Consider the following 12,056-nt stretch of genomic DNA (forward strand, 5'->3'; position numbering starts at 1 on the left):
GCTGCTCAAGAAAGATCGGATGTAGAAAGAAGGTTAAAAAAAACTTGAGAAGGAAAACAAAAATGCAAGCAAACAATAACAGTGAAATGCTATGTTGTGGTCCATACTCATTTCCCATAGTTCTCTCTCCGAGTGTAGCTGATTCTCTTCATTACTGAACCATTGGAACTGATTTGAATCATATCATTGTTGAAGAGAACCACATCCATCAGAATTGATCATTATATAGTATTATTGTTGAAATGTTTAATGATCTCCTGATTTTGCTCATTTCACTCAGCCACTCAGCATCAGTTCACGTAAGTCTCTACAGGCCTCACTGAAATCATCCTGCTTGCTGGTCATTTTTTACAGAACAATAATATTCCATAACATTCATGTACTATAACTTATTCAGCCATTCTCCAGCTGATGGGCATCCACTCAGTTTCCAGTTTCTTGCCACTACAAAGAGGGCAGCCACAAACATTCTTGCACATATAGGTCACTTTCCCTCCTTTAATATCTCCTTGGGAGATATAATCTCAGTAGTAACACTGCTGGATCAAAGGGTATGCACAGTTTGATAACTTTTTGAATATAATTCCACCAACAATGTTGTATCAGTGTCCCAGTTTTCACATCCCCTCCAACATTCATCATTATCTTTTCCTGTCATCCTATCCAATCTGAGAGGTGTATAGTGGTATCTTCATATCTTTTGACCATTTATCAATTGGAGAATGGCTTGATTTTCTAGAAATTTGTGTCAATTCTCTATATATTTTGGAAATGAGGCCTTTATCAGAATCTTTGGTAGTTATTTAATCTTGAAGAATCTTAAAAAAATTTTTTTTAAAAATTTTTGAACTTAATCTGGCAAAAAAACTTTTCCACATACATGGTAGAACACAAAAAGAGGATTATATTAAAATTTCCTTTTTCTATTTCATACTCCTTTGTTACTTTTTAAAAGTATGTTAATAAAATAATAAAAGTATAATTAGATACTTTCTGAGTTTCCTTCCACATGTTTATTAAACTGAAATGTCTCAGTTTATTGTGATGCATGAACAAGACAGGAGTGGGCAGTGGAAAGCAAACTGAGGTTTACAAATCAGATGAATCTCTTGAATTTAGAAATTGGAAGTGCAAATGGCTAGGGCAGTTTATTACCAAAGCAACAGAGGAGACTCAATGCCTGTGATTTCATCTTTACAACACCTCTCAACTATACCATACCCACCTCTGTTCTAAGTTTTCTGTCCTCATCCTCTGACACTTGGACTATGACAGTAGCCTACTGATGGATCTGCCTGCCTCAATTGTCTCTTCACAAAAATCCATCCATGAAGATGTGAGCATGTCGCTTCATTACTCAATAAATTCCAGTGCCTCCCTATCACTTTCAAAATCAGCTACTGAATTCTCTGCTTCACTATGCAAAGATTTTTATAACTTAGCTCCCTTTCTAATCTTATATCTTATTCCCTGCTGTGTATTTAGTCTATGATTCAGATGACACTGGCCTCCTGGTTAATCGTTCACAAACAAGATGCTCCATCTCTTGGGCTCCAGGCCTTTTCCCTGGCTGTCCTTCATTCCTGGAATGCTTTCCTGTCTCTGACCTCCTTGGCTTTCTTTAAAAACTAACTAAAATTCCATCTTCCACAAGAACCCTTCCTAAACTCTTCTCTAATTTTGTGCTTTCCCTCTTGATTTTCTCCAATTTGTCCTGTACGTGGTCTATTTGCATATTGTCACTTGAATTAGGTTTTGAAAGCCTTGAAAGCAGAACTGTTTTTTCCCTTTTCTTGTATCCTCGGGGCTTACTACACAGTTCCAAAATATAGTAGATGCTTAATAATTGATTGATTGATTGCTGTCCTCATGTTCATCATCAATCTAGTAAGTACTTGGTAGCAAAATCAAGAGAACATGTGATGATGAACTATGATGGACTTAGCTCTTCTCAGCAATACAATCTGAAACAATTCTAATAGACTTGGGAAGGAAAATGCTATCTGCATACAGAGAGAGAACTGTGGAGATGGAATAAGGATTAAAGCACATTTTCATCTTTTAAAAATCTTTTGTTTTTTCTTTTGATTTTTCCCTTTTGTTCTGATTTTTCTTTCACAACATAAGAAATATGAAAACATGTTTTTAAAATGATTGTACATCAGCAAAACAATGGTTTGGACATGTATACTTATTTTGTATTTAATTTATACTTTAACATATTTAACATGTATTGATCATCCTGACATCTAGGGGAAGGGGTGGGGGAAGGAGGGGAAAAATTGGAACAAAAAGTTTGGCAATTGTCAATGCTGTAAAATTACCCATCCATATAACTTGTTAAATAAAAAGCTTTTTAAAAAAATGATTGTACATGCATAAACAATATCATATTGTGTTCTGTCTTGGGAGGAGAAGATGAGAGGTAAGGGAAAGGAGAGAGAAAAAATTTGGAATTCAAAATCTTACAAAAATGAATTTTTTGGAATTCTATCTTTGGAATAGATATCTTTACTTGTAATTGGTATATCTTGTTTGTACATAGTTGTTTGCGTGTTGATTCTCCTCCTCTCTCCCTCTGCCCCCCATTAAACTATTAGCTCCTTGACAGTAGGAATTTTTCATTTTCTTTGTATACCCCTGTCATTTAACACAGTATTTTGTATATAAGTGCTTAATAAATTCTTGTTGATTAATTTAATATTAGAATTGTATCTCTAGTAAGAGTACTCAATTTGCATTGATATATTCTTACTCTTTAACCCAGGCTCACTAACTCAAAGAAAAGATTTGATAAAATAGATGTCTAAGGCTGAATGATTTATGAAAAGAACTGCGGATATTTAGCTTGGTGAAGAAAAGATTTCAAAGAAAGAGGGGAGGGAAATGTGTTAGGTGAAATAGAAATCATTGTAATAGCTTCATTTTGCTTGACTCTGGAGGACAGAAATTTTGGAAAAGTTAGAGAAAGGCAAATGTCAGCTCCATAAAAGGAAAAATTTCCTCATAGTCAAAAGGAACTAGAATGCCTTCTATCCTTATCACTGGAAGTCTTCAAGGTAAAGTTGGATGACTTCTTCTTTGTGATGTGTTAGAGAATTTTCCCATTTCAGATAGGATTGGATTAGATAATAGAAGATTCTAGTTAGGAGTAAGATCTGTGCAGAGCAACAGAGAGAATAATATTAGCCCATGTAAAAACCACTCCTGACAATGACAGCATTAACAAAATGTTCTTTCTTACATCTAATGGCAAAACAAAAAAACATTACTAGAAAGTGTTAAATAATTTCTTACTCATTATATACCATACTTGAACAAGTCCAAATGCTCGAATTTATTGAATATTTTGTTTGTTGGTATTAACCAGAGGAGTCTTCCATATAACATAAATGATGCCAGTCACAGGAATGCTTCAACTTAAAGGCAACATTCTAGAGGGTTTTTCTTCACGTTTGTCCTTGTTTCTAGTTTCTGCTCTTGGAAATCCATACATATTAGTGCTGTCTAACTGGTTTTGTATTTTCATATTTTTCAGTCAATTAAATGAAAAACCCTTACCAGAAGGCTGGGAAATGAGATTCACAGTGGATGGGGTTCCATACTTTGTGGATCATAATAGGAGAACAACAACATATATAGATCCCCGAACTGGAAAATCTGCTCTGTAAGCATTCTGAAATTTGCAAATTAACATTAAACTCTTTGAATTACATGTTGTAGTATAAAAAAGTTTTATTCTATTAACTTTTTGTTTCACAACTCTTGAATGGGAGTTTTTTTTTTTTTTTTTTTTAGGTAAACTACATTCTAAAATTTATGTTTCTACTAAATATTTAGTATTTTTATTCACTTTTATAGGATACTGTATCATAAAGTCTTTACCTATTGGCCACCATCTGACAAAGCACTGCATGTTGCTCTTTAGAAATCACTATCATGTCACTACTAATGAACAATTGAATCCAAATTCTCTGATTTCTAGTCTTTTCTATTCTCTTGATTTTTTTAAACTTATTCATTGTTTTCTACCTTTTGCATGCCAAAAAGTAGTCATGTTTTGGGATATAACTAAGCTTTTGGAATAGAGTCATAAAGCTCTTATTGAGAAGAATGGATTCTAGGTGAAATTGAATTTCACATGGGATATTATTTTGTGGTTTTCTTAGTCTGACATGTCTAGTTTGAACACTAAGCTATATACTTCAGTTAGTTTTTGGAACTACAAAATGTTTTCTTTCAATTGTGTCAGAGTAAACCGGTATACTAAAGGAAAGCTATGTTCTCAATTCTTTTTCTTTCTGTTCTCAGAGATAATGGACCCCAAATAGCCTATGTTAGGGATTTCAAGGCAAAAGTTCACTATTTCCGTTTCTGGTGTCAGGTCAGTATCAAATGTTTCTTTGTAATTGTTTTTAAACTATCTATAATTAGGCAGTTAACATAATAACAAGCACATAGGAAAATGGGAAAAAAGTGTTTGGCTGAATCTTTTCCCTTCCTCTTGATTGATGGATTTATATTTATCATCCCCGTTTGATATTCTTTTTTATCCTTCTTAAAAAGGCAAAATGGTATCTAAGATAAGATATAAGTGAATGATTACATGAACATCATTTTACATTACCAGGTCAACATTTTGAAAATTAATTCCCCTAGATCTTAAGAACATCAGAAATATTTTTCATCATCATTACTAGCATTTTAAGGCCTACGAAATATATTTTTAATCTACTCCTTTTCCTATTTGCCATTATTTGTTTAGAGCCAAGTATTGATTCACATGATTGTCAGGAGTCTAAAGAAATCTAGTACCAGAACTGAATGTGCTATTCTCTTCTAATCAATTAAAAATTTAACTTCCCCACAGTATCAGCCTATTAGTAGGTATTTATGGAACTCTAATAATATATTTTTGCTTAATGTTATTGGGGGCAAAAGAAATCTGAGATATAGATCACTCATTGTGGAATTCAAAAAGTCTAGCTGGAGATACAAAATAAGCCCTCAATAGGGGACAAGACTGAATTTTATTCAACAGTAACATTTATGTAATAATTAATAAGTTGAGAAGTACACAAATTAACATACTGTAAATGATGTTAATAGGTAACATGTTTTTATTATGTAAGTTAGAACATTTCAGCAATTTGTTATATGTAGTGGTAGTCATTTTTATTAGAGAATAGTTTCAAATATACATTCTGTACAATATAATAATTATGCAAAACAACTAACTGAAAAAAATTAAAAGAAGGGAAGAAATCACTCATTTTGAGCTGACTTTTTTTTTTCCCCAAGGAAAGAGATTATGGAAATAGAGCTCCACTTCTTCATGAGGATGGGAATGATATCTTCCTACATATGTACAATATTTCCTCATGTAATTATAGATATCTTTTACTAGAGAATTTGGCCTGATTAGGTTTGGGGAGAATGCATGATTTCATACATTCACAGAAGAGTCAAGTCATTAAGGATGATGGTAAAGGACATTTGTTTAGACTTTTGATCCAAAACTGACAGTTGAGTATTAATAGTTTTCCAAAGGTGGTTAGGTTGTAACTGGTCGTCAGGATGATAATGTGCTTACTTTTAATGATTTTGTAGACCCATTTTTTAGGTAGTTAAGTAGATCAATTACTTTATATTTAAACTTAATTTCTTTACTAAAATGTTTGACTTAAATGAATTAGCATTAAGAGGTTTGTTTTTTGAATCAAATTTGTTGTTTATTTCATTTGATGATTTTTTTAAAAAACAAGATGAATAGTTAACATTTTATAATGATAAACCACTATTTTAAATTAGCAGTTCTCAATTACATTCTTATGACTGAGGAGAATTAACCAAATAAAAAGTAACTGCTAGGAATAGAAATGATCTGAAATAGCATTTAAAACACAAAATTTGTCAAATCATCTGTAACTTTTTAAGTTAATTACTTATCTTTCTTATACGTGTACTTTAATTCTCATTGATATTCTTTTTTTTTTTTTTTTTGATGAGGCAATTGGGGTTAAATGACTTGCCCAGGGTCACATAGCTAGGAAGTGGCATTAATATTGTTAAATACAAACTTGGATGTAAAAAAGATAAAAATAAATTCAGATTCATACAGTAAGTTTGCATTCTTCAATAATTAACTTTTTTTGAATCACTTATATTTCAGCAACTGGCTATGCCACAACACATCAAGATTACAGTGACAAGAAAAACTTTGTTTGAAGATTCATTTCAGCAGGTATTACAATGCATTGCCAAATACCTGGAGAACTGGTTTCATGCATGGAGAACAGCTCCTCCTTCCTTCTCTCAAAATTTCAACCCTGCAGTTGTATTAGGATCAATGGATTTGTTATTGAAGGGACCTTTATGGAAGCAGCTCTTTATCATAAATCTATCAAGTTGATAGATTTACCTTGGGCCTTCCAAGGAGCAAGAGATTTTCTTTAAATCTAGTGAACTCTTCAGGCACAGCAACATTTTATTTTTCCCTACCTCTGTTTTCAGCTTAGATTTAATTTGGATAATCTGTTGTCTAGTTCATTTGTAATAATATTCTTGGAAACTTTGAAGATTAGTAGACCCAACAGAGGATAAAAGAAAAATAATAAAATCTGGATATATATATTTTTATTTTATTTATTTATCTATCACATATTTATTTATTTATTTGTTTGTTGCTGAGGCAATTGGGGTTAAGTGACTTAACTAGGGTCACACAGCTAGGAAGTATTAAGTGTTTGAGGCTAGATTTGAACTCAGGTCCTCCTGACTTCAGGGCTGGTGGTCAATCCACTGCACCATCTGCTGCCCTGGTATATGTATTTTTAGAAACTCTTAGGATGGAACTAGTAGTTATTGTCAGGTTATCATTTAAGGTGCAAATTTGGCATGAAAATTAACATCAGAACTTTTTGGTAACTGTTTAAATGATGATTTGAACAAATTAGGTTTTATTTTGTTACTATATATTCTGTCTGCCTACTGAAAGAAACTATGAGAAAAATATATTTGTGAATTTTTTTTAAGATAATAGTTATGTTAGTGGGGAATACTTGGACTTAATTCTCTTTTTGATGCATAACATGTCTCATAATTCTCAACTTTCTCTTATTGGCCCTTCTCTAAAACGGTTTTTATTTCATCTTAAATTCATAGCTTTTCTGATTGTTTTTAACATACACTTTTCTTATTTGACTTTGATGTGGATCTATATACATTTGTGTGTGTGTGTATATGAAATTTTTTTCCTCTGCCTGGATCTTGGAATAGTTTATTTGTTTTTTAAAAAAATATATTCTGATTCTAAAATTCCTGTTTGTAGTACTTCATAAGCTGTAGCTATATTAATCTCAATTCATGATATACCATGTTCTAAGAGAAAATGAGATTTGATTTGCATTTAAGAATTTTTAGTGCTTTACAAACCAAGTTTGAAGTGAGTGGTAGTAACCCATGTATTATAGGGTAAAAACTAAAGCACAAAGGTTGACACTGTGCCTGTTGTGATATAATTATAATATATTATACTTCTTGATTGAAGAATCATTGATCCTAGATAAGATATATATTATTAGGGTTATTTTTGCAATTCTGATATAGTTCTAATGAAAGAAAGTATCTATACACTAAGGCTTTGGGCCCACATATATAAAATGATTTAGTTTCAGGGGTTCAGTCTGTGGCTGTGGAACTGATTATCTTTCACTGCTTGTCTATCTTTAAAGTCAGTAGGATTTAGAAAGAAGGTATATCTCCTAAATAATAATGATATTTAAAGAATGTTTTTAAAAGGTTTTTAATAACAAATTATTCCTTTTTTCCTAGATAATGAGTTTCAATCCCCAGGATCTCCGAAGACGTTTGTGGGTAATTTTTCCAGGAGAAGAAGGTTTAGATTATGGAGGTGTGGCAAGGTAGTGATAATCTCATCACTTAGAATTTAGTTTTTGTCCTACAATGGAATCAATATATTTTTCATGTTAGGATTTTCTTCCATCTTTGATTTGGGAAAATTCTTGTATTCTCTGCTTTTTTTTTTTTTTTTTTTACGTTATTGATGTCTGATCAAAGGTGTACAGGAAGTTTTAGATTAAAAACTGCTTGATTCATTCTAAACTCAACCAAAAACTGCTTTCTTGATGCTACTATTGCTCTCTTGTTAAGTCATGTGCCCTTTTCTTCAAAAGTCCCTACCCTCCATAGCCTCTTCTGTCCCTCTTGTGTCATTGCCTTCTCCTGGTTGGCTTCTTGCCTCTCTTGGCCACTAGGTGGCGCCACAGTGCACAGAACACTAAATCGGACCAGGAATGCCTGAGGTCAAGCTACTCAGATTCTTATTAGCTATGTGACTCTAGCTAAGTCATTTAACCAGTTTACTTCAGTTTCCTCAACTATCAGTGGGGTAATAGCAGCAATTACTTTCTTTTTGGTATGTCATACTTGTAATGTCCGGACTAGCTCTCGGGAGGATTTTGGTAGCAGCCCAAGTCCTTGATCTGAGGAGTGAAGAGGTGGGACTCACAGGATGGTCAAACATGGTGTCTGTTTATTCCATATTCTCTCAGCCTTATATACCCTAATGCCCTTACATAACTACAGAACATGTCCATGCACTAATATATACTGTGCATGCAGGGCCACATAAACAACTTGCTGTTGTGTGCAGTTGTTTCCTTGCCACTTGATGTAACTACTTTAATTACAACACAAGTTGTCAGTACCTTCCGACTTCTCAGAAAGGCCAAGAACCCTTAGGGGAGATGGAGAGCAGAAGCAGACACTGTCAGTAGGGTTCCTTTTACTGGACTCTAAAGGATTTCATATCTTGCCCAGGGTTCCCCACTATCTGTGGCCCTCTACACATACTCACTTGTCCAAAATGTTATTCGTTGTCTTCTCTCCCAAACCTCCCTCTCCAGAATTTCTTCTGTCCCTGTGAAGGGTACCAGTGTTTTCTAATTTACTCAGATCTTCAGCCTCAAAATTATTCTTAATTCTTCACTTTTCTTTCCTCTTCATATTTAATCATTTGCTAAATTTTGTTAATTCTGCCTCTATATCATCTCTTACATCCATCCACTCTTTTCTGTTCTCATGGACATCACCTAATGTAGGCCCTCATCACTTCTCACCCAACTGTTGCAGTAGCTTTCTCAATGGTATTCCTACTTCCAGTCTCCTGAATTTCAGGCTTGACTCTTTTGCTTATCTGCTTAAGGATCTCTAGTCACTTCTTGTTACTTAGATAAAATGCAAACCTCTCAGCATGGCATTGAAAGTTCTGTAAATTCTGGCCTTCAACTGCCTTTCTTGACTTATTTTTACACTTCTATTGTTCATATATACTGTATTCTGTCTTCTTACTGCTCTTTGCATTTGGGGTTCTGTATTAACCATACAAATATTTTTCTGAGTTAGTAAGGTCAGACTTAGATTTAGAGGAACCTGAGCATAAGATTTTGTTAATTGCCAGGAGTCTTGCTGGGAATCGAAGGATGAGTTAAGGCTAGTAAGACTCATATGCCTGTCTGTAAACTATTGTTGTTCAACAAGCATTATCAAGTGTCTTCTGTGAGCATTATTATTGGGTGTTTGAGAGATAAAGTAATAAATAAAATGTAGGTTCCTTCCTTCGAAGAGCTGGATGTTAAAAGAGATGCATAAGTAATGACACAAAGTACAACATAATAATTACATAAGGAAAGATATACAACCAAAATGTGAAAGTACAGAAGAAAAAGTGATCACAGAGAGTACCATTAGGGTCACAGAAGAGGTGGTGATTGAGTAGAGAGAAAATAACTTGGTAGAGGATAAGGGAGAATTTTTATTACGACCATATTCATAGGCATAAAGTAAGATTACACAGATCACACTTCAACTATGAGGAGCTTTAACTATTTTTAGAGACATAAATTTGCAATAATAAACTGGGAAAACCTTGGTGCTATGTCTGTACATACACACATATGTATACATAAATAATTGAAATCACATTGGAAATCTGTAAGGTCAACGTGGGGGAGTGCATAGAATACCTAACACCACTTAAGCAGTTTGTTATAGAACTATATTTTGATTTGTAAATGGTCCATTTTCAAGGTTTTTACCATGTTTTCTTTTAATTTCAGAGAATGGTTCTTTCTTTTGTCACATGAAGTGTTGAACCCAATGTATTGCCTGTTTGAATATGCAGGGAAGGATAACTACTGCTTGCAGATAAACCCAGCTTCTTATATCAATCCAGATCATCTAAAATATTTCCGTTTTATTGGCAGGTTTATTGCCATGGTAAGTGCAAGTTGACAGCATAGCATATCTACAGGGCATGTTTTCTAACTCTCTTATTTGAATATTTCCCAGAAAGCAATAAAATTATTACCACATACTTCTAATAGAGAACTTGAGAACAGATTTTCCAAAATTTTATAGTTATTCACAAAATCTTTGAATTGGAAGGGACATTTGAATTTACATATTCAAACTCTTAGAGCATGGACCCGCTTTGCAATTCTACCATTCTCAAAAAATGATTTTCTACTCTCTGCTTGAAAAGTGAACTTGAAAAAAAAAACTTGAAAACAGGGTACTATAGCCTGGTGGTGTGGTTAAAATCAAGGAATAAAGTCAGAAGACTGGTTTTGAGGCCCAGTTAAGATATTTCTTACTTAAGTGACTAGGGCAAATTATTCAACTTCTCTAAACCTTGTTTTTTTAATTTGTAAATTAAAAATAATGACAACTACATACTTCATAGAATTGTTATCACCAGTTATTTTAATGACAGTCCACTTCACTGTTGGACAGCTCTCCTTGTTAAGTTTTTTTCTGAGTTAGCTTCCCTATACTTTGACAATTGTAATTCATGAAGTCACTGGTTCATATAATATTATTATGATTTCACTCAACATTTTGAATGCTAAATTAATATTTTAGGAATTTAAGAATTAAATCTTTCCTTTTTCTTATTCTTCAGGCATTATTCCATGGAAAATTCATAGATACAGGTTTTTCTTTGCCATTCTATAAACGTATCTTGAACAAACCAGTTGGACTCAAGGACTTAGAATCTATTGATCCAGAATTTTACAATTCTCTCATCTGGGTTAAGTAAGTTTCGTTCTTACTTTGTGAAAATGCATTCCAGGTGCCTTAATGTGTTCATGTCCTAATTCCTACCCAAATCGTTAAAGGAGTGAGCTTTCTTTACACGAACCTTTCTTTCTTTTATTATACTTTACAATAAATTTGACAGAAATGTGACTTAGGATCTGTAGATTTGGACAAAAATATAATGATTAAGAATATAATTATTTTTAAATTTTTGTGTTTTATATGTTAATTTAATTACTATTCATCATCAGTAGTTAGAAATGCAGTTACTCTAAAACATAATTGAGTGCTCAGGGAATAAATAATGGATTTTTATATTATACTAATTTTTTAACAGAGAAAACAATATTGAAGAATGTGGTTTAGAGATGTACTTTTCAGTTGATAAGGAAATTCTTGGTGAAATTAAGAGTCATGAATTGAAACCCAATGGCAGTAATATTCTGGTAACAGAAGAAAATAAAGAAGAATACATTAGGTAAGAGAAAATGTATTCTTTATATTCTTCCTCTCACCTTGGTTTCTTTCTTGGGACTTCATCAAATTAACTAAAAGATGAATACACAAAGTCTTTGGGGAAATTTTAATTCAGCAAACTTGACTTAACCATATTACAACAGCTTATCAAACTTGGTCTTGGATAAGATTTTTAACATGTCTGCTCCATCCTAGACTTAGACCTAAATCTGACAATTTCAGAACTATATCAAAATTTTTATTTAGGATGGACTTTGACATTTTGACATCTTTTAATTATTAAAACTGAAGAGTTTTTGGTTTGATTTTTGAATGAGGGCTTTTTTGTTAACCACACATAGATTTAATTTTTTTAAATTAAATTAAAATTTTTTTCAATTAGTAGGCATTTATTTTCTCTTTTCCAGCCCTCTGAATTTAAAAGAAAAGAAAAAACATGCCATATTCAGAATTCTTGT

General features: G+C 32.8%; 1 protein-coding gene across 4 annotated transcripts in view; it reads left to right on the forward strand.

Moving 5' to 3' along the window:
• The window catches only part of ITCH (itchy E3 ubiquitin protein ligase), a 148,491-nt gene that overhangs the window by 122,508 nt on the left and 13,927 nt on the right, over positions 1–12,056 (forward strand). For all 4 annotated transcript variants that reach the window (XM_023506927.2, XM_031953881.1, XM_031953879.1 and 1 more), the window contains 7 exons: positions 3,539–3,667; positions 4,312–4,384; positions 6,173–6,244; positions 7,834–7,922; positions 10,140–10,299; positions 10,985–11,118; positions 11,459–11,599. In XM_023506927.2, coding sequence (XP_023362695.1) covers positions 3,539–3,667; positions 4,312–4,384; positions 6,173–6,244; positions 7,834–7,922; positions 10,140–10,299; positions 10,985–11,118; positions 11,459–11,599 — 798 coding nt within the window. The remainder of the gene's footprint in view (positions 1–3,538; positions 3,668–4,311; positions 4,385–6,172; positions 6,245–7,833; positions 7,923–10,139; positions 10,300–10,984; positions 11,119–11,458; positions 11,600–12,056) is intronic.

Source organism: Sarcophilus harrisii, chromosome 2, assembly GCF_902635505.1.
Source record: "Sarcophilus harrisii chromosome 2, mSarHar1.11, whole genome shotgun sequence".
In the NCBI taxonomy this organism is placed as follows: Eukaryota; Metazoa; Chordata; class Mammalia; order Dasyuromorphia; family Dasyuridae; genus Sarcophilus; species Sarcophilus harrisii.